Source organism: Bombus pascuorum, chromosome 9 (genome assembly GCF_905332965.1).
Source record: "Bombus pascuorum chromosome 9, iyBomPasc1.1, whole genome shotgun sequence".
Taxonomy (NCBI): domain Eukaryota; kingdom Metazoa; phylum Arthropoda; class Insecta; order Hymenoptera; family Apidae; genus Bombus; species Bombus pascuorum.
Genome location: NC_083496.1, coordinates 12,629,950 through 12,654,434, shown reverse-complemented (window position 1 = coordinate 12,654,434; position 24,485 = coordinate 12,629,950). Strand labels below are relative to the sequence as shown.

General features: G+C 36.9%; 1 protein-coding gene across 10 annotated transcripts in view; it reads right to left on the bottom strand.

Moving 5' to 3' along the window:
* Positions 1-24,485, bottom strand: part of LOC132910985 (probable nuclear hormone receptor HR3) — a 135,150-nt gene continuing 110,665 nt past the window's right edge. For 5 of the 10 annotated variants that reach the window (XM_060967240.1, XM_060967233.1, XM_060967237.1 and 2 more), the window contains 8 exons: positions 23,568-23,795; positions 16,181-16,346; positions 14,452-14,678; positions 11,486-11,863; positions 9,834-10,106; positions 8,793-9,017; positions 7,666-8,004; positions 1-4,624 (listed from right to left, as the gene is read on the bottom strand). In XM_060967240.1, coding sequence (XP_060823223.1) covers positions 7,745-8,004; positions 8,793-9,017; positions 9,834-10,106; positions 11,486-11,863; positions 14,452-14,678; positions 16,181-16,346; positions 23,568-23,795 — 1,757 coding nt within the window. In that variant the 3' untranslated portion in view covers positions 1-4,624; positions 7,666-7,744. Of the gene's footprint in view, positions 8,005-8,792; positions 9,018-9,833; positions 10,107-11,485; positions 11,864-14,451; positions 14,679-16,180; positions 16,347-23,567; positions 23,796-24,485 lie in introns of all 10 variants that reach the window. The other 5 variants (XM_060967241.1, XM_060967242.1, XM_060967243.1 and 2 more) reach the window with 3 other exon arrangements.

The window sequence follows — 24,485 nt, the reverse complement described above, 5'->3', positions numbered from 1 at the left end:
TCTCTCTCGCTCTCTCTCTCTCGCTCTCTCTCTCGCTTTCTCACTTTCTCTCCTCCATTCGTTTCGTTTTTGTGATCTTTTTGTTTTATTATTTTGTCTCTTAAATCGTACTTCGGTTATCTCCGAGTCTAAGTAATGTAACTGTTTTGTGTACATGTATTTGCGCCTGTGTATGCATATATGTAGGTTCGTATGTGTGTGTGTTTGTTTGTTTGTTTTATGTTATGCGGTACCTGTGTTTTGTACGCTGTGTATATATGGGTGGGTTTGGTGGTCGTGGGTGAACGATTACAGGTGGTAATGTATCTTGCACTCGCGCGTACGTGACTGTGTACGTGTTTTTCTTTATCTACAGTTAAACGAATTCTACGCACTTACTCGTTAATCGGCAGAATAATATGCATTTCTTAATTTCGCTACAAGTATATTTAAACCGTCCGAAAACGTGTCAGTCGGCGCACCGTGACGGATTCGCCATCGCTATCGTCGAGCCTTCTTCCTTTTCAATTTGTTTTGTTTCTTGTTCTTCCTCTTTCTTTCATTCTTGCCTTTTTCTATTTTTCTCCTTAACACCCTATAACTTACGTTTAATCTTCATTCTCTCGCTTCCTTCCTCTCCTTATCTTTTCTCACCTTTGTTTTTCTTCCCTCTTTCTTCACGATTCGCTATAACTCTCGCGTCTCCGACGTCTGAATAAGCGATGTCTCGTCTGAGAATACCACGTTTCCCTCTTCCACTTTCAAACAATTGTCGCTACGTTTCCCTTTATTTTATTATTTCGTTATTTCGTTACATCTTCTTTTTTGTCTGCACTCGACACGTCGCTCAACTCGGTCGAAGTATACGAAGTGATGATTAAAAACCGAATAATCCCTTAAGCAGCGCGTCCTTTCGACAATATAATTAAATAGTGAACGCTGTGAACAATAGAAACGTTAATGTAACATGACATGAGTCGCCCATTTTTTTTTTCTTTTCTTTTCTTTCTTTTTTTTTTTTTTTTTATCTTCGCGAATACAAAATATGCGCTCGATTATCTCGTTCGACGAACGATGATTCGGACAGCCATAGCCGCCACTTGAGGGATTAAGCGTCACGCTAAATTACAATAAATTGAAGGGGATTTTGTTACGAGACGCGGACGATACTTTACGGTGAAGAAAACTTATCTATAAACTCTGTTTAAATCTATCAACTACGGTCACGCTACGCGGTTTGCTAAGCTGCGCTAAAAATGTGGGACACTTTATAACTGTAAAGTATCGACGCTCCCGATGCGCTACGAAACTCCAACTTAGCGGCTTAAAAACTCGGCTAATTCGACGTTCTCGAGAGCTGGCGTTTGGAATACGCGCAGAAGGAATAATATAGTCGAATAACGGACAGTCAGTCACTGTCATTTGTCTTTATCTGACATCACGGCGAACGCGAAGTTAGAAAGATATTTATCAACGATGTTTACAAAACAGTCAGATATGTAAGTATTGACATTGCGAAGAATTTAGCGAGGTATTTATTCATCTTTCGATCGAATCAGACTTTAAAATTTTCAACTAACGAAATATCCTATTATTCATTATATAATAAATAAAAATTCGCGGCTTTCGTTCAGAGATTAAGAAGATCAAGACTACAATTTATTCAACTATACAACATCCTCTGCTCAATCGACGACAGTCACAATCTGACGGATTGCAGATGGATCGAATCACGAAGAACGTCGCAACCGCAACTAACTCACGGGGTACACGATCTTGGAGCATGGCTTTTTTTTATAACGGAGCTAGAACTTTTTCGAGCCATAAATAGAAAGTCGAAAATACAGGACCGACATCATCCTCGATTTGAAAAAATCATCGAGTCACCCGATTGTTGTCGCGTTTTCCTTAAAGCGTCTAACGATAATCGCCAGCAATAACATCTCATCGACGACCCAACCGTTCCCTTTCTGCGATAGAAACGGCCGGCTCTATGTTTAATAATACCTAACTAACGAGCTAATGTGTGTGTTTAACCGGAATCGTTGATCGCGTACAAAAAACGGACTTAACAGCGAAGTGAAACGTGCGGCCGCAACAAACGACGTCTCTCTCGAAAAAGAAAAAACCTATTGGTCGTTGATCGTCATCACATTGATACTGAATCCACGAAGTGTCTCTTCACGATCCATTTACAGTCCATATGTCGAGCACCGAGCCAACACGATTTCCGTAATATTTCTCGTTGAGAAGTGCTTCCCTGAGAATTCATATTCGTTTGTGATAGCGGACTTTAAAAGATTTCTTTTGTTTCTTATTTTTAGTCATAGCAACGAAAGGAATGGAGATTCGTGTACGATCCTATTCTTATCACCATTTCTATTACTTTCTTGCCTTTCCTTATCTTTTTTTCTTTTTTTAAGATTTAGAAAAACGTTTATTTAACATAAAAATTGACTAGGGATTTCTATTTGGAGTTTTTAAATGGTGAAGCAGATTTATTTGTTTACACTGTTGTTTCGTGTTACTCACAAAATTTTTAATTTCTATTTCTGGAAGTTCTAATAAACTTACATACGTGATTATTGTATCGAAGATATTGTTACATTGTTGACATTTAGTACCAAATACCTAAAGTAGTCTTTGTCTAGCTGGAAATATTTTGAGAAAGAAAGTAGAGTACACGGCACAACAAGCGTAAACAATCTCGACTGGAATTACGCAAATGGCTTGTAATAACCGAATACAACAAAATCCCTGTATTATATACGCTAAATTTCGTATCATCAGTTGTATCACATTAGTATCCAATTATTAACGAAACTATAATGTGTAACTGATTTTTTTACATTTTGAATTAATAGTATAATATTCAAATTCATAAAAATTTAAAGTTCACTAAACAAATGATTTTTATTAAATTTTCTTCAAATATCGAATTTGTTCAAGAGATCGTTCTAATATTTAAAATTATCACTCTGAAAATGATCCTATGATTACAACACGACTCAAAGAATGCAAAACGCAGTCGTTCGTTCCTCACGGAAATCGAATTGGCGCGCGCTCGTTCGTGACACGATAGATGACCAGCCAGTATCGTCTGGCCGACGAAAGCGAGGAAAGCCGGTAACGGTGCGTAAAAACGCTTCGAGAGGCTTCACCGCGGCGATGGATTATTATTTAGTTAAGAAGTACGTGTTTACGTATAAAGAGATGCGTCATACAGTGCCGTACAGTACCAAAATGTTTATAATGCGCACATAATGTTACCTCGATTAATCTCTATCTACGCGCTCGCGCAGGCATCGTGTATGTAAAAGTGTTCCATTTTAGTCGTATTCTTTTTAGTCTCGCTGCAGGTGTGTGTATATCGTGTGTATGTATCCGTGTGCCTGTGTTTCTCGTACTTTTTTTTTCATTTTTATATCCACGTGTTGCGTCCGTGAGCCGGCCAGGCCGGTCCAGGGACAAAAGTTCCATTCTTTTCTTTATTTTATTTTTATATATATATATATGTATATATTGTATATACATATATACATGTATACACATATACATATGTTTCTCTAGTACTTCCCTTTTTATATTTTCATTCTCGCGTTTCACCTATTTTTTTCTTTTTCTTAAATCTTCTCTTTAAGCACAGGGACCGTCGAATCTTGGTCGTGCCGCCGGGATGTGCTCGTTTTTCACCCTTTTTAATATGTATATATATTTATGGTATATATATGTGTGTGTGAGTTTATACATATATAAAGTCTAAAGTAGCTCAGAGGGAACTATGCGAACCACTAACGCGGGAGTTGAACAGCGTGGCCAGTTAGACATCGCGTCGACGTTTTCCCTTATTTCATTCTTCGTGAATACATTCCATTTCCTTCGTTCGTTTCATCTATTTCGTTTTATATAGCGTTCACATCTCGTAACATCGATGCGATCTCCAGCTGATCACAATGCTGATACCCTTCGTCGACGCTATTTCGTTCGGGTAATTCTTTACTTTTGCACCGTTTGCGTTTATTTAAATGTATTCAGTTTCTATGTCGCGAGCGACGACACGACCAACATTCTTTAGTACACGCCAGTCCCCCGTAATATAGATATATGTATATATTGTTATATATGTCGTCCATGGACCGTCCTGGCGGGGCCCTTAATTAACCACTTTTTTTACTTTATTTTAATTAATACAATATATATACTTCTTTATGTATGTATCATCATAACAACCGATATTTCTCAGTTCTCTCTCTCGTTAATTCTATTATCACGCAGCTATCTTTCTCACACGCTTCTTTCTCTCGTTCTCTGATACTGCAATTCTTAATTTTCTTTTTAAATTCCTTGTCGTCTCCAGCTCTCTTTCTCTTTCATTCGCTCCATTCGCACGTATTTTTCGTCTCGCTCTCTCCCACACGCACGTAATTGTAACACACTCTTCCTGTCACAAACTCGCACGCTTCGTACACTTTCTCTCGCTATATATAATATATTTTATATCTGTGTGTATATATATATATGTATGTATATATATATACTTCTATATATCTTTCATATATACTTTATGTTGCTTTTTATGTATACTTTATATATAACAATGTTATGTTTATTTAAGGCCCAATACGTTCATTACGAAGGAAATAATCTGCAACAGAAAGGAGACGAATATACGGTTAAACGCTTGTACCTTTTTGCTCCCTGTCGTAAGCACCGCGAGTATAGAACTATTCAGTCGATAAAGACGGGTCCAAGTGTTTCTTTTTTTTATTTTATGGATGTGTATGTATGTGTATGTGTATGTGTGTGTGTGTATGTTTTCTTATCCTTTTTCCCTTTTCGTGGCGCCAACTTCCGACGCGGCGACTCCTACCTATCGAGGCTAAAAGAACACAAGTAGATGCGTCCCGCCATGGTCAGACCGAGCGGAACGAACCTTTCCTCCGCTCGACTTTTTACAAGATATTTTTTATGTCTTTGAATGATTAATATTCTCTATCCAAATTGAATTAGTTATTTGAAGTCATTGGAGCTTTTCCGCTTTTAAGGACAAAAAATATACATCTGGAAGAAATTTTGAAATCAAGAGTAATTCGTGAAAACATATGGTCTATTCATTTTGGACGAAGAATTTTAACAATTGAATTTCTTTTCCTAACATTTTTATCGCAGTGTCTAATTCCATTCGCAAGAATTACATAATTGATTAAAATTTAAAAAGTACAATACTAATACAATAATATAGTATTATTAATTAATTAATTTCGTTTAAAATTTATTTCTTATTTTTGTAAAAATTATTGAAATCTGTTCTAAATGTTATTTTTTTGCTGTCATCTATTCGTTCTAATTGCCTCGACACGCCCGTTTCCCTACGCTTTCCATTCATGCTGTTCCTCCTACAATTCTGCGTTCATTTTTGCATGCCATCGTGTCCCGACTCAACGCTCCCTAGGAAGGATCGCTGTAGATCAGAAACAAGTAACTTTCGACTCGCGCGCTGAGAAAGCTCGAATTCCGTGATTGATTTGGCGAATGCTAGAAGCCTACCGGGTTTTCAGAAACCCTTTGCAAACACCGGAAGAAACAAATTAAAAGACACGGCACATCATTTCGATCATCTCACGCGATTAATTTATACAATATGTACAAACGCAGAGGACGCAATGTTAGTGTCGTGGTTATCGTTATACGCATCATATTCGTATCGATTATAGAATGAACCTACGATGAAGAGTAACTAAATTACTCTTGAACGCGAATGAAACGCGTGACGAAAACGATTCTTATATTTCTATCATAATTACAAACTTTCATAGGTTAGAAAAAGCACATCACGTAACGATTAAGTCGCTTATAATACTTTATTATTTCTTACAAAATCGTCCCAAAATGAGACGTTTAAACGTGTATAATTCAAAATTCGTTTGCTTTACACAATAACCTGTCGATTTATATAGTAACAGCTAAAAAAAAAAAAAAAAAAATAAAGAAAAAGTAACGTTTAACGCTCCGTGTGAGAACGTGACAAGCTGAGAATAAGTTAGTTAGCGTCGCGGGTTATTAAAAACTTCGAGAGGAACCCAGAACGCGTACTCAAAGAGACGCGTAAAAAAACCCGGTAGACTCTTTACGTCCGTGTTTTCCATCGTTTTACCTGGTCGAACGCTCGGTTTTCGTCGCGAACCCTGTATTTTTCTTTCAGAAACACCAAGGTAACTTTCACTTAACAAGTACGATTAATTAATGTTTGCGGAGGAGATAAAAAAAAGGAGAAACATCGAAACAGATAAAAGGAAAAAAGAAAGGAAGAAGAGGACTTAGCGCGAATTATTCTACGGCAGTTTATACACGTTGAAAAAGGAAAAAACAAAACGAGAGCTTTTAAAAAACGGAACGAGGGGAAGATGATAAAAATAAAATAAAAAGAAATGTTAATAAACATAATAATAATAATGGTAGTAATAGTAACAGTAACAGCAATAATAATAGTTATAATTATAATATAATAATAATAATCGTAAACGATACTACGCAGTTTCTGACCAAAAAAATACAAGTTACGTGTTCGTTTTCTTTTCTCCCTCTTTCTCTCCTTCTCCTTACTTATAACGACGAATAAAAGTATAGAAAATTAACGAAGAAACTTACAATGACCGCAAGCTAACCGCAGTTACTTGTTTCCCGCTCGAAATCGCCGACTTTTTAAAGCCAGGCCACGCTTTGCATGTAAAATTCAAGATCCGAAGCATAACGAGCTGTAAACGAAGTCGGTTGTTTGGGCAATCGTGAAATCGGGTTGCGCAGGTCTTACAGATAAGATTAAAGATATTCTATTATCTCGGTTACGAAATGGTCATGCTCTATCATCGTTATACATTTTCGTCAATAGGAACGAGACCAAAAAGGAGAATTTATGTACAAAGCTGTATGTGGCCTAACAACCACTTGTTCGACTTCGAATCGCAATTCGCTCGTGTCTACGACTCGATTCGAGGATCTTAACTCTCATTGGTTGAATCGGAGGGCTTGAAAGAAGATCGTGCAAGTCACGAGCGAAAATAAATCTTTTTATAATATAAATTCTTTTGTACTTAAGCACAGAACGATGTCTCTGGTCGCTTGATTAAATTACAAAGGCTCTACACGAGCGGGAATTAAATATAATGAACTTTCTCATAAATTAAATCTATCTATATAACACTATCCATTTCCTTATTTATTTAAGCATTCTCATTTAAAGCTATGAAAGCAAACGCGAGTACATAGTATGATTAAAAAAAGAAGGAAGAAAAAAGAAAAGAAAAAGAAGAAGAAAAGATAATTATTTTCTTCGTAATATCCAGTAGACTCGAATCATATGCGAAAACTTGTGTCCTGCTTTTGAACGAACGAGTTGTAAGAATTAAAGTACGTATCAAGTATGGAAAAGAAGAACGACAATTGACGGTATCTCATTACTCGCACTAAGTTCTTTTAACCCTTCGACTCTTCGCGTGAGCGCTCGGCCCCCAAAAAGAACGCGCCTCCGGGCGGTTATCAGAGCGACACTTCCTAGGTAGCTTCAACGCCCAACCTCGCAGTAACGTCGTCGTTGATACGCGGTTGCCCGCTTCGTCGTGTCCTCCCCAAAAATGTTATTCGTTTCTTTTTCTCTGTGTTCATTCATTTCCGGACGGTGAAACTCACCTTGACAGAGCAAGGCCCGGCGCTACTCGCGTACCGCTTTGTTCGTCAACGTCGGGACGCCCTGCGCCGCGTCGATCGTTCAGCTGTCGACGCTGAAAAGCTCTTTGTGAAGGGCCGGGAACTCGAGATGCGGCTGCGATCGTTTGAACTTAGCCAGAGCGTCCATGTGCAACAGAGAAATCTCCCGGAGCTGTGGGATCTTCGCGAGGATCGCGTCGCACACCGTCACGTCGCCCTTTATGGGCGACACGTGGTTACGATCCAGCTCCGACCTGAGCGCCCTGATCACCGCCTGTGACAGTCTCGTGATTTCCGCGAGCCCTTTCAGTCCCGGCCGATCTGAAATTATTTTTGGACCTGTTTATTTCTGGCCATTCCGACCCTCGCCTCCGCGGGGATGTTTAGCGGGATTCAATTCCTTTCGTGGAGGTTGTCGGCTGTTGAGAAGGAGTAGCATGCAGGAACGGTTATTGGGAAGACGGAAGGGAGAGAGGAACGAGATACTTCCGTCGAACGAGTATTTATAAGCGGCGATTAATTCTATGGAGGAGTGTCGTGACGAAATGGGACGAATTAAGCGGCCTGGGGATAATTGGGGGACCGAGTTCCTGGATAATTTTGGAGAATGAATCAGGAACAAAGGGACGAGAGGAACTTGATATCGTGGCATTTATAGTGTCATGTATGTGCTTTAAATAGGTGGCAACTTTTTTAATCGCTTCAATTAATGGTATTATTTTTAGTTTGTATCTTTCTCAAGTCGAATTTAGATTTTACTGTAGAACTCTGATGCTAATTAGTTAAGAGAATTTTAATACCATCCACTCTGTAGCTACTGAATCGATTACCGTCAAAAGTACTTGACTAGGAAGCCAATCCTTTTGACTCCAAGAAGCAAAAGATATCAAAGGTTATAATTGCATTTATTCTGCTTAATGAGGCGCTACTGCTGTTCTTCGTGTTTTTTCTTTTATGTAAAATAATTCTATGATATATTGCATTGCTAGATGAATACGTAACTATAACAATACCTTTAATTAATAACGAGTGATAATATTTTTTTAGCGTTATTTGATTGAAAGGAGAAGAAATGCATTCTAAAGTAATAATATAGGGTTCAGACTAACCGGGACTAAGAAGAACCGCTGCACTGTAAAGAGCCAGCTCTGTTTCCGTAAGCTTCAATTCGGCAATACTCCTGGCTAACTCAAACACGCAAGAAACAAGTTTCATTTCCGCCGTGTCCGTCGTGTAAAACGCATCCTGTGGTAACATGGTGTCACCGTAGAGGACACAGTTCTGCTGGAGATCGAGGTACCTGCTCATACGTAGCACAGCCAACTCGAAGGAACCTGGAAACGTCATGAGCAATAGTTAATTAATTGAGAAAATTAACACACATAAATGTATTCAACTAAAAGTATATAAGACAATTTTTATAAAATATTTGATAACGGTAGTTAATTAAATTTTTTTATTAGAACAATGACAAATATTTTTTTATAATATATACACAGCTTACAAGTAGTTAATGAGTATTTTACAAGTATTTAATAATAACTCTTTACAAAATTTACTTTTATGTCAAAATATAAATTTTACGGTTAATTATAAGCTTTCAAAAAATTTATTATACAATAATTTAAATTTATTATGTGTTGAGTTAACAACTAATCGTTAAACAATGTTTATCTTTAACAAGGTAATCTTTCAATAAGATAAATTTTACTTCATAGAATCTTAACTTTCGTATTAAAAATTTATAAGGTTAATATTGACACAGTTAGTTAGCATCTGTTGAATTTCACTACCTCTTCTCCGATATTCCTCGATATCTTCAAGTTTTATTTATCTAGTGTTATTCTATTTATAGTAATTTAAACAGCCTTAAAAATTGAAACTTTAGTTAGCACTAGTGAATGATTGCGTGCGTGGGATTAGACTTTTATCTTACACGCCCGTTACGGTTTTTCTTTCTTCCAAGATAAGGCGTGGGACTACGCTAGTATTTATTTAACTCGAGCAATATTTACATCGTTCTATATACCATTTTATGATTCACAATTGAATAAAATCCGCTGCAATTTATTACTGTAAGTCTAAACTGCTATTTTATATTTCTTTATTCTAATATAGTCTGATTACGAATATAAATTCAAATTACTCACCAGCCTTTAGTAGAACAATCTGGTCGTCCTGCGAGAGCTTCATGAATCCAGGAACCATCTTGGCGAACTCGATGATCTGCTGGATAACGGTGGTTAGTTTTTGGGCACACTCGAGCCAAAGCTGCTCGTGCGCCATGTTCTTGTAGTAGATCAATCTGGAGAGGTCGTGCGGCTTCCGGAAAGACTCCTGGATCTGTTCCGTCGACAGCAGACACGTTCTTGCGTGTGCATCCGCTATCGTTTTTGAGAGCAACTCGCTGATCTGTGCCGGATCTACGAAAATCCATCAGGATGTCGGGTTGAAATCTCACTCTTCAACGATTATATTAATAAAAATATCAAGAAAATAAATATTTAACAGTTACATTCTACTTATTAAAACGACTATACGTTAAGAGATATTACATAGAGAGAAAAATTGTAAATTTTTGAACACGTGTTGCATGAATCATTAACAAATATAACACAGAGAGAAATATTGTAAATTTTTGAATACGTATAGCATGAATCAAATATGTATATGTATAAGCGATAAATGGTTAAAAAATAAAAACACTGCGATTAGTCTTTGCTATTTATGCATTTGTTGCTATCTTTCACATGTTAGAATGCAACGATTCGATATGAGAGAGCACGTTTTCCAGGTTAAGTTCACGTAAGCCAATATGGACCAGCGAAATCTATGGTCGAGTTCGTTGTAGATCTCTATAATTACAGTACTTTCAAACTACATTATCGCTACAGTTACCAGAGCCATTTCACTTCAGCTTTCAAGACGGAGAACTTTAAACGACCTTCCCTTTGCTTCGAAGAATCGCCACGGTGAAATTCAAACCCTTTCATTCAATTCCTCCCCTCAACAATTTAAATTACCTACTCTCAGCCACTCAACTCTTACACTGTTGTCTATAACTTTGGGAACACTGATCAAATACATCTTGTTACTTCTTCGAGTAAGTTTCCAATGTAACTTGTAGATTAAATAGGATAAATATTTGACGTACTCGAGTCGTTAAAAAAATCAAATTTGCAATTACAGCTATTAAATAACTAAACGATCAATGTATTTGCTTTCGATATAGCTGACCACAAATTTTAATGATTATTTCTCCATCGAAAAAACACCAGGGAAGATAACGCGTTTCTATTACTAAAAATTAATGCGGAGAAATTTTTTCATAATTTTCAATACATTTCAATAGTTCAAAAATAAGTAGTTTATACAACGGAATAATAGATTTTTATGTACAAGTACCGACCTTAAAAATGTATTATATAAATACCATATGTGAAGCTTATTACACAGCTACAAAAATTAAATTCCACATAAATCTATGCTTAATTCTTAACAGTACCTATTTACATTTTCCATACTGAAAATCACTCCGGTATATAAACTCATCCTCTCTGTATATTCATCAATTTTCTCACCTCAAACCCACACCCTCTTCTCTAAACACAGAAAAACGTACTCTCCCGTCGGCGACAACACGAAAAAGAAATACGAGAACTACCGATCGATTTAATTGACGACGCAAAACAGAAAAAAGAGAATACAAGAATGAAAACGTAAAATAGAAGGAAAAATAAAACACGAACGAAAGAAAAAGCGCGACGCATGCCCATGCAAAGGGACACAAACGTAACCTCACATCTCGCATGGGACATACTGGGCAGACTCGGCACTTCGTCGTCCTCGGATGGATTGCTGACCCTCTGTTGCTGACTGCTCAGAAAGGTCGTCGAGTCGACCATCGTGTACGAGCCGTGGCCCAAGCTGGCCAGTTCGACGGTGGTCTCTTGCTTCACAGCAACGATCCCACCCCCGCTTAGGGAACCGGCACCACCACCGCCACCGGCAGCCGCACCACCGCCGGTGCCAGAACCGCTCCCTCCACCACCCGAGCCACCACCACCGGATCCACCACCGTTACCACCGCCACCACCGCCTCCACCGCCTCCGCCGCCGCTACTACCTCCACCACTACCCCCCGTGCTGCTTCCGGTCGTCGAGGCAGACAGTGACTTCCCTGGTACGCGAAAAGTCAAAGTTCATTCGGTCTCTGTACCTCGCTTGCTTATTTCTTCCTCCCTACTACTACTTCTCTTTCTCCTTTATTTTTCTCTTTCCGTCTGTTATTCTTATTATTCCTGTTACGTTCTATTCTTTTTCTTCGCGACTCTTTCCTTCTCTTTCTCTTTTTTTTTTCTTGCTTTTCCCCCAACGACAAAAGAAATTATGCTACTCAAGGGTTAAGTATAGCAAGTCCTCGAATTTTGGATCGAATAGAAACTGAGATGAGGTTTGTTGGCTTGTCGAGATGAGATGAGATTCGGTAGAGGATGTCTAGGATGGAGCGGACGGCGAAGACCTTTCAAGGATGGAATGCGGTTGCGATCGATCCTGTTTTTTTTTTGGATGATAGGTAGGGAATTTGGAGATTGTCGCTTCCTGACTATGTGTGTTAGTGAATGTATCTATAGTAAAACCTCGATTATCAGAACATCAATTGGGAAATTGTAAGGGTGGTACCTTGTAAAATTAGAAAAAATATATACAAGAGTAAAAAATGAATAAAAAGTTTCTGGTTCTATTTAATTATTCGTTTTATTCAGAGGAATTAAATTATTCAAATAACGTGTGTTATTATAAGTTCGAATAATCAAGATTGAGAAAGTTAACAGTGAAATATAAAAGAATTTGTTATTAATACTAAATTTACTAATCTTTAATATATGCCTAAACATGTAATACATGTTACAAAAATAGATACACAGTAGCTAGAAAAAGTATTTGCACGCTATTATATTTAATTGTTAGAGTACACTAATTAATTAAGTCAAAATATATGAAATTTCGTATCATATAGTAGTACTTTTATACGACTAAGAAAGGATACTATGAAAATGATATGTATATAGAATCTGATAAAAAGAGCGCTTTGTTAAAAGTAAACGTAAGTGTAAAAATACTTTTTATAGCCACTGTATGTAATCATGTTTCCGCCTCAATAGAAGTAAACATTAATATCATCAAAAACTCATTTTGGCTGGCTCGGTAATTCTAGTGGAATTACCAATTAAAGGGGATATTATATTGTACAAAATGACGAGGTTATTTATGGGAATAACTTTTTAAACATTTATAAAGATGTTACATTTTGTTGCAACATCATCGCGCTTTTCAAACGGCAAATCAATCGTATCTTTATGACTGTAGCGTTACTTCGTAGCCACCAATATCAATATTATTCACCGAATGCACCGTGCAGTCAACTGGCAGTGATAAACACAGTAATTGTATCAGCCGCGTGCTACTGAAAGAGACCAGTACTACTTGGCGTTGCTTGTTCATCGATTGACATCTTGTTACCTCTCTTTCGTTAACAATAAACTTCAATGGAACTATAAACTCCCGGCTTGGCTCGGATTCAGCTATGTCTGCTACTCGGCCAGATTCACGTTACATTCGATCAAAATTGAAAATATACATCGCGAGAGATTCGTAGACTGCCGTACGTTGTATCGTAATTCTGGGAATAAATTATCGCAATTCTTAAGCAATTTTATAGATTTTTCATCTAAATATGTAAAACTAGTGGGTCGTTTTTCATGAATTTGAGGAATGGAAGAAGGCGTTATTCATATTTAAGTATTAACTATCAAGTTTTTATATTCAATAAACTAGACTAGTTGAAAAATCTTGTTATTCTGAATAAATTTGATTAGCTTTTTGAACAGGTTTGAAAATAAAATTGTATCGAATCGTAAACAATAAACGGCGTTTTGTTTCGCTGTACGTTCGAAAGTAACCAAAGCAAAGGGGAACTTCTATTGAAACGGATAGATTGAAAGCAAGCAGAAAGCAGGACTTCGACCAACGATAATATAAGAAATTCAAACATCGAGTGTTGTAACTTTGTTTCTGACCAATTATCAACAGAGTGCAAACTTTTTTGCGAATAATATGTACAAAATACAAAATCTTCAAAGTAAAGTATATTCCTTTTTTAATTATTTTTATAAAAATATGAATTTGCATAAATATCCGCTATTTCATCATTAATCACAAGATGATCTTCACTTCGATAAATATTGGGTCGCCCAGATTTACATTTACATTTCGACTTACATTCCGATTTACATTTCGACTCGATATACATTTATTATATTATACAGGTACTATTTTGTTCTACAACCCTTCTACATTTTTCACGCACCTTGAATGTTTCATCTTTCCAGAAGCTCTCAGATTTTTTGGCGAAAAACTTTTCAATATGATCTTTCAGGTCGACCAAATTCCTTAAAAATCGGAACGAACTTTCCGGGCGATCCAATATAAGCATTTCAAATCTCTCAGTAATTTTAAACAAGATATAACACTAGACATCTCAATTTCTTACATAATGTTAAACTTGGATTTACATAAACTTACAATTTCACCCTTTCAAAAAGTACACTATTAAATAAACCTTCATACGTTAAACCAAGTTTTTTTGAATATTTATCGAGAGATAATGAAAACGAGATAGATTAGAAGCGACCCCAGCGTTTGTTTTCTTTTTTTGTCGAAAAAAAGATGAACTATATGGAAAGGACTTTAGAGGAGAGTACTCACCGGTGGTGACCACGCTGGGAAGTACCCCAGTCGCGGTGACAGCGGAGGGCGTATCAGGGGCGACAGTGTCCGCGACCTGCGTCTGCGTCGGTCGTGGATCGTAGGTCGTCGTGCTGTCGACGTAGTCGGCGCTAAGCTCGTAGTTCGTCATCGCTTGATGATTGTAATAACCCGACCCACCCGTGCCGGGGCCGGGAGAAGCGTATTCACTACCGCCATACGTGTACCTGCGACAGTAAATCGAAACGAGGATGAGAACGTGCACTTCCTCTCTGATCTAAAGCCTCGAGATTGATATGCTGAAGTGTCGTTTCGCTGCAGACCTTTATGCGGGATAAAATTCCGATACTATACATTTTTATTTTCACTTTTACTTTCAATTTATTTCGTGATTTTTAAGGAGAATAAATGTAATGTGTTATTTCTGTTTTATATCTTTAAGAAAGAGAGAAATGAGACAGATATCCATGCATGATGAAAAATTCTTAATACATACTATTTATTTGAGCCTAGAATATTATTAGTATAATAAGCATAACCTCTGTATAGCCTCGTTGAAAGATACGAGGAGGCTTGTTCAGCTGCAATGTATATTTCGATAAATTATGGAACTATTAACAAGTCTTATGTATTTTGTCTTTGTTAACATTAGAGTGTATATGTAATAAATAATTCACTAGATATCATGTGTAGAATGCGAAATAATAATTCTATCCTTAAAATCAATAAATGTTTTCATACTTTTGAATAAGTCTATATATTTGACGATTAAATTACGATTATGTTGTGTTCGTGATACGCGTATAAAATTAAACCTGATTGGTATTGACTAATGTACTTGGATTGCATAAAAAGGAGTCCCGGTATTAGGTAATCGTGTGTATGTTTTGCGATGTAATTGTGTTATTGTATGTTTATGGAATCTATCATCGCGCATATCTATGTATCACGCTAATTGTTGAAAGATAATTGTTCAATTAGCGGTACGTATCGTTTGTTTAATTGAATACACAGATCGATATATCTGATCTGGAAACGCAGCTGATGTTTTGAATTTACTTATCTTATCGGCTTTTTTTATACTGACATGACAATAAAGAAAAATTTGCACCAACAATACGAAACAGAACTTCTTTGAGACTACAGAATTATTAGAAGCTGTGAAGTTGATGAAGTTACGTCTGATTAGTTTAGTTATGTTATGTCTGATGTCACTTATTATTAGTCACATAAATAGATCAATCGTATCATATTTTTCGTTTTACGCTTTGCGTTTTCTTTTTGTCATCTAAATATCTCACAGTTTAATTAACATGCGATCGAGTCTTTGTTATCTGGCGCAATGTTGTATTAGAAGTTCAATATTATCTTAGTATGACTAACGTATCAAATGAAGCTTGAATCAACAATGTACGTGAAATGTGATGTTTTCAGAGAAACACGAGTATAATATCCATAAAATTGTAATTAATTTCCTTGTAGACTATATTACAGTTCTTGTACACCTATAACACTGCTATTATTAATTTCGTTAGGTTGTTCAGAATAATCAGAGCACTAGTATTTTCATTAACCTTCTGAAGCTTTCAATATATACTATATAATATGTAGATACATTATAAGACTCAATCAATAAAATGGCAAGATGAATTTATATTTATTTCTTACAATCATTAATGATATTTCACGATCATTTACATCTGACGTGAAATTACTTTAGGCAACTTACCCGCCATTGAAAGGGTGATGCTGATCCGAACTGCTTGGGGTCTGATGTTCAAACACACTGCTATCGGGCGCTGTCTCAGAGGCCGCTCTCATTTGTGCCTTGTGGAACCTAACTTCGTCCTCGACCTTCTCCCTTTGCTTCTTCGACATGCGCCCGAATTTAACGGCTGCAACATGAATCATATCACTTCGTTGCAGTACCTTTCGACGTTTACCGCAAAATCTAAATTTAAACTTGTCCTCTATCAAACTCATATAACAACTAGTTAGCAAGAGAATCACTTAAATTTTTAGAGTGTTTTATTCTTATTTAAATAGTCGATGCCCTCAATTAACTACCAAAAATCAAGAGGCGCAGAGAAAAAATGATACAAGTGATGATATCCTTAGTTTGGAAAACTGGCTAAACTTAAATTTCAATGCTCTACGATTAAAGTTTTGTATACGAGAGCAAATTGAGATTTCCAATAATTTTTAAATAAATCTGGAATTTAGAAAGCACTTAATCGTCATATTTTAGGTAGATTGTGTAGTACTTAAAATTGTAAAAATATAGATACATAAATAATATTCAAATATGATGTTATAAAGAAAAATAAACAAATACAAAAACCTTTAAGACATTATGACTCATTATTAAATTCATAAATACTTGAAAAATATCAACAGTCCCTTGATAACTACAAAGCTTATCTTATATTTAAACAAGAAACATGCTTCTATCACTATTCCACCGATCCTAATTCCAAGCTGTAACTTCTTTCCCTCATTACAAACCTGCAATCAGTAATTCCTCTTCAACGAAGAGGTCATACCAAAGCTAAACATATATTACATGAACGAAAATTACCAATTTTGGATCGATGATCTTCCTCTTAAGTATTGTATGTATTTCGATCGCTGTATACATATGTATCTCGTGGTGTGACTTGATCATTGTACACGGGTTAATTGACTAGTCTCGATTCGATCAAACTTCGGAAGAAACGACTTTAATAAAGATCAAAGATCGACGAAGCACATATATACATGTATATAATCCTGTTTATAAAGTGGTCGCTGAACAACGCTACAAAGAAACGTTCTGATTCGAAGAACGCGGAAGTTCTTTGCATCTCTCGGACTTCTTCGTCGTTATCGCCGGCTCAGATGCACCCACCCATCCCAGTGACGTCACTGCACCACGAACACTATGACAGAAGAGCGCGCGCGATACGCTACGTCACGTGAAGCGTTCAACAACCGCTAGAACCTGAATCGTTCGTCTTCCTTTTTCTTCCGTGTTCTCCAGTTTCTCAAGTTCATTCGCGAGTTCAGACGAGACGCGCCTCTTTTCAAACGAGCTATTGTTGCCGCGGCTTCTGATTGCTTCGAAAATTGATCTTCCTTCCGGCGAAATTTGAATCCGTGTGATTTAGGGCTTCGATTCGCATGAAACGAGACGAGGAGAGCCGAGAAATACGATTGGTAACGAAGTTTTGAATCTTGTTTATTTCTACATAAATTAATAAGATTGGTATAATTGATTAGAGGAAGTTACTTGCGATGAAGTTACTTTCGTTGGTAAAATTGATCTCTACCAGACTGTATGATTTAATTCTTGATTCGAATGAAATAAGACGAGTAAAGTCGGAAATAACGTTTGATACTAATTATGTTTATTCGGAGTTTAAGATTAATTATTTCAAAGGAATTGCTTGTAAAATTATTTTCGTTGTTAAAATTGATCTTCCTTCCGAACAAATTTTTGTCTATGTGATCTTGGCTTCGATTTGTATGAAATAAGACAAGTAAGATCATAGATAAACGTTACAAAATCGCCAATTATGTTTATTCAAAACTAAATTTAATTTGATGATTTTGGTTCTTTGTTCATTCAGCAAAGATCGTTGCATAAATTTGCATAAAATTTGGTATAAAATAACTTTCATAAAATTTTTAAGGGATCGAGAGTTATAATTGACCTGATATACGACATTTTAAAAGTACAGTGTGGTTCGTTTTAACGATCCCCATCTACTCAACTGAGTGCTTTCGTTACTCTCATGCAGGGATTTCAAAGTGTTAAAAATAGGTCCAATTGTAAGTATCTTATGAGTGATTTAACTCCAAAACCTTATGAACCAACTTTATTTGAATTCATAAAAAAGAATCAGATAGACAGATCTCTAGCAAGTAACTTTTTCAATTAGTATTACATAAACTTTCTCGGCTGAACAGATTGATATAATTAATATTACGTAAACTTCTTAACTCTCAACAATAAAATCTCACCAACCTCCCTTATAAATCATTGACCCAAGTAATAACGAAAATTAATTTTTCCTATATTATCAAATTCTGTATATTGCATTAGTCCTTTCGTTTCTAATACTAGCTTTAATCATAATCCATGGATCGGTCTATAGATACGCTAACATAATCGTCGTCCAAAAACAGCCTGTAGCTACTAATATTACCTATACCTAGCCATCATCCGAACCACGGCATTGTACATTCAACAAGCATACACTTATTCAACTATTCTATTGATACTATTGACGTTTCTTTTTCCTACTCTACGATAACTACATACTCAAACTTGCTCTAGCAAAACACATAAAAAACAGACAACCATATCGGTAATACAATTTAACTGAAAAAAGACACAAACTCAAATCAGATTTCAATGCATCAAACAAATCCTCCCTCCGACTCCCTGCATTGACACCCCGAAAACCGGACTTTAGCGTTAGAAAGAGAAGAGGGGGAGGGAGCTGTGCTTCCGTCCGTCCTCTCTAAAACGCATTTCGATGCACTCACGACGAATCTCGAGCGGTCGGTTGTGCGACCGCATACGCATGACTTGACGCACATATTCAGACGCGCGCGTGCACGCACACATCAGTTTGGTACCGTCCCGCTCTGGGGTTGTTGGTTACGCGCGAGAGAGAAATACGACCCGTTGGTGAACGAGACGCGTGAAAAAGGGGAAAGAGAAAGAGAGACACGAGTCGCGAGACGTCAGCTGCCAGCTGAAACCGCTATCGGGATCGCCCGCGGAGGAAAACGAGAGAGAGAAGCTCTAGCCGGACGACGGAGAGGCAGAAGCGGAGGGTGATCGACCGAACGCGGCAAACGAGCGACCGAGAAAGCAGACTGGGGATTCTGATGAAGCAACGAGGAGGCAACGACAGAGGGAAAGAGCGTGACAACACTGGCAGAAAGGGAGGGAGAGAAAGATGACAACAGGAAGAGTATGCGCTCGCGCGCGCGCGCGCATCACCGGTAGCACACGATGCACTTTCCTCTGAGCGTATATGAGAGCGCATACTGCAACGAGACGAGGACAAGAAGACTGGCTCCTTATCAACCGACGCAAATACTCTCGGACGCCGGCTTGTGAGAAGCAACGCGATTATCATGCCGAATCTATGTACATCGGGGAGGATTTGCTCTCATTGCTCGAGATATTTCTCTTTCGGATAGCGTATCAAGCCATTTAAGGGATTCCAGCGTGTCCAGGGGTGCGCGACGCGCGACCAGCACACCTCGCGGTGAGGATTCAACGAATGGGACGTCAATGACCTCACGGCGGAGCGTTCGGTCGTGAGGTATTCAACGTTTCGGTTTTGACAGCCTGTTGGGAGAGGGGGGCAGGGTAGGCAGCCTGGAAAGTTGATGTGTCGGGAATGCTGGGTTTGAGGATGAAGAATTTGGGATTGGGAAAAGAGTTGTAGAATTCTTGGAAATGTAATTAATATATCGGCGATCGAAAGAGTTTGAATATATCTGCAATGGTATTTCTATAGAATTCTTAAAAATCTTCATTTAATGGTCCTTTCTATAGAAATGCTGTCTTTAACCTAAATTCCACTAGGACCTACAGGCCCTATTTCTTCTAAGGTTTAAGACCTGCTAGAGAATGTGATAGATGAGTTCACTATAAATACTCCTTCTACCTCTTTTTCCTTATTCTTCCTCCTATCCTCTTTCACTTTACTATAATTCCACAAATACTTCTAAAATAGATTTTAAGAAAATTCATTAAAAAATGCTATGAAATCTAAAGCTAGAGGATCCAAAATTTCTTGAAATTCCATTTCTTTCAGCTATCTACTTTATTAGTCATAAGAACTTAAGAGCGTAAATTTTTCAAGAAGTCAAAGTTCACGATAACAGGATCTTATTCTAAAATATTCAAGTATATCTTTGAGTCTCGTCGGCGAAGGTGAACGGTTGATTAACAAAAAATACAGATATTTTGAATCGGCTGCCCGATAAATGCTATTTTAATCTGTCGACTAAGGGAGGATGTTCTTTGAATGAGCAGCATAGCGTACAGAAGAGATGAAGACCGATTGGATCCTTATCAAGCATTTGCAAACGATGACTGGTGAGGAGACGATCGATTATTATCGAAGAACCAACTTGCACGATTAGGGTAATATTTTCAAATTCCTTCTTTCTACCTCAGAATTTAATTTTATTTAAATTTCGAACTATTGTCACTTAATTCTTTTTTCATTGTTTTTAATATAGAGAATTTTTAAAAATAATTTTTTTATTGATTTTAAGGACTGCAGCGAAATATGTTAATTTTAAATCGTGAAAATATAAGATGAACAATTAGATCGGCAGCAAAGTCCGTTCTTTCATATCAAAAACAGCTGCGATTCCATTCAGACGCGACCGCAATGTCCTGCTTTTCGGCTGCTACTTTATCGAACGTGGTTTTTATCTAACGGCAGAAACCTGGAAACTCGGAGAGTATTCATTAAAAAACTTTATGAGCACTCGCAAAAACGAACTGTCGAAACAACCTCTATGAAACACTTCAACACACGTAGACGTGCTTCGACATAGCGTGGAGATTCAGAAAAAGATGATCCTTCTTTTAACAATAATTATACGTTTATGTCGTTATGATGACAATTTTTTTAAAGCGATTGGGATTCAATTCTTTCAATTCTTTATATGATGACCAATTCATCAAATATCGTACAGCTTATCAGATTTGCACGAAAACATGAAATTGCATTTCAAGTTACTAAAAATATAAGAATTACAAGTTGAACGGGGAGATAGTATTATTATGAATTTGTATCTTCTGGTACAAATTATCCTTCATTATAGAGATTTATACAATATTTTAAAATATATCGAGTAACAAATTGGAATAAAGTTTAACTATTTCCCACGCTTTGACAATTATGTACCTACAGTGATGGACGAAAGAAAGATTAAAAGATAGGAGGTACGAAGCAAAATTACATTTGACACGAGCAGTGAATAAATATAAAATACTTCGAAATGATGACTGTCATCAATATGGTAAAAGATTATTAATATCCATAGTGTGGCAATTTTAAACTTTCCTTCCTCAACACTGTACATACATAACATAACGAAATATTTTCTTTATCTCAAAAGAATATCTAATTCAAAGGAACGTCTAATTGAAAGAAAATTTTAAGTTAATGCTTCGCGATAAAAAGACAGATTCCTCAAATCGAAGAAATAGCTAAAATTAATTTATTTTCCACAAAAAATGTTATCTATCCTATCATTTCAATTGCGTTCTTCCAATCTTTGTCAAATTCATAAGATTTCCCCGATAAAACCGACATTCAACCACGTGGAAATCTAAAAAGTTACCTGCCACCACATCGCCGGGGCACAGACCTGAACGCTTGCGCGTGAATGTCGTTAAACGTGTCCAAGACATCTCGTGTAAGTAAGTACTCAGGGTCCGATAAGGTGGAGCAACGTGGTAAGAGGCCTAGCTGCACTGAGAGGAGAGCGAAAGAGCGAGAAAGAGAGAATCGTGCGGGGGTGTTGAGACGTGGCGGAGGCTCGGGTCGAGAGGGGGCTGGACAGCCTCCGATAAAGGGTCGTACACCCCGAGAGGCACGCGTGGCCGCTGCTATCCCCGTGTATCTGATTTGACGAGTTCTTTCTCTCTCTCTCTCTCTCTCTCTCTCTCTCTCTCTCTCTCTCTCTTTCTCTCTGTTGAATGTTTACGAGTGACGTCGCCATAGTAATGCGCTTCAACGTAAATTCGCAAAATTTCGAATCGATCGAAACGAATAAAACTGACAAAACGTTTCCACTCTAGAACGTTTTCAAACACATACATTTGCATCGATCCGTCCATTGTGACATTCGTATCCCATGAATTGGCTTTTGTCGAAAATTTCGTTATAACTTTCCATAGAGAACATCGTTTTGGGAATAATACGCGGCAATTTACGTTATTGAAACACAAAGTTGTTTTTTAATTTGACAACTTTTAAGTTTCTTTTTTTTCGACATTGTGTATAAGCGTTTATATGCAAAAGTCGATCACTTTCATAGGACGTGTACGCGTATTCAGAGTATAAATCGATGCAATATAGTATTATAAAAGCCGAACAAATACACACCGCGTGTTAGCTGCTTTCATAAATATGAATGGCGACATCGAAAGGGATACAAAAAATAATATATTGAATCGTATAATCGTGATATAAATTTCATTTTGTAATTGACCATTCTGTTATATTCGGTATAGCAGAATGCACATATGAGTGTATATCGTAGAACGTACACGTTCACGTGTCGCGTAATTAAACTCGATGATAACGTTCGAAACAAAGAAATTCCATTTCCATATCGACGCTTGTGATTTGTTGGATCGTTACTGGAACTTCTAACGCGACACTTATACATAAGCATTATCGTATAGTTCATTTGTTTACCAATTCCTTTCTTTCCTTCCCTAGCCGTAGATAATAAAAATCGAACAATTCATCATAACTATCTAAAATGCATTAGAAACCGAATATAAATCAAGAGCGGGAAAAATATGATAATGTTATTTCTGTTGGTTTACTGAATTTTATATTGATATCTAAAAGGAACATAACATAAATAAATAAACTCAAATATTGCATAGTTGAATAACCTGTTAAATCCAAAAGTCTAATAAACTTTTATATATAAAAAAAAAAAACAACAGCATACCTAGTGTTGGGACAATCAATATTTTTGCAATATTCACGAGGACAGGAAAAATACGTATAAAATTCGAAAATCAAATAAAGAGGCAAGAATTGATTGAAAGAATATTAAATTTGAAAAAAGTTGTTTCTCTACTGAGAACATAAAGCTTGGTTTATCATTATCTTCCCTTATGGCCCCCAATTATTAATAAGTATGAAACGCTTTACTATAGTAGCTTTACTATAAGCGTTTACATTAATCGATGGAAATATATCCGCGGATAAATTTCCAAGAGAGTGACATCGTTTTCTAAGTAGCAGTCGTTACGTTGTTCGTTAGAGATGTTAACGTAAACTAACGCCAGTCTGTGACAACCTTGAGGTTCTCCGAGAAAACGGAGGCTCCAACCAACGATATGCACTCACCATCTCTAGACATGCCGAGGCGTAGGCACTTTTGTAACCGACAGTACTGGCACCGGTTTCTGTTTACACGGTCGACCACGCAATTCTTGTTCCGCGGACATTGATAGTTGACGACCGACGACTGAGACCGCCTGAAGAAGCCTTTGCAGCCCTCGCAGGTGATCACGCCATAATGAACGCCGCTGCTCTTGTCGCCACACACCTTGCACGGGATTATTTCGATCTGGGCTGGAAGCAATAAACAAAGGAAAATGTTAAATTGTCTGTAACACTACGTGTCAATCAAAGACTGATACAATAATAAAAGAATAACTAATTAAAGATTCAGTTGTTGCATGTTACATATAAAGTCCGGCTACATTAAGTTTTTTCATCTGGTAGATTATTTGATATCGATTTGAGATTATTTTCGCAAAATTTTCTTTTTTGGATAAAGAAAGTTTTCATATCTTAATCTTAAATTGCTATGTATATCAATGCTCCAATTGATTTCTGAGTCGCCCCAATATAAAATTTAAATCTATATTTATAAACTATAATTGTAAGATTCAAATAATTGATGATTATTGATTGTAGAATACTTAGTCATATGTTATTTATACAGATTTTATTTCACTCGTGTGCTCATTTAAGGAAACATGAATGAATTTATTACTCAACCTAGTTTGATTTCTCCTTTCGCAATTCCTATTTTTGCATGCAATCCATTGTTAATTGTTTACTACTTAAATCCAGAATACCGTCCAATATTCAGTTCAAGACGTTTATTTACTCTTTCATCATTTCTTGATAACGTGTATCAAAGAGGAAGGACTGAAACGTCTGACGTTTTATATGTTGCCACTTTATTCCTGGCTCGTCGAAGTTCATCACACCATCGGTCGTTCTCGCATAGTATATTTATGGATAACCTTTCGA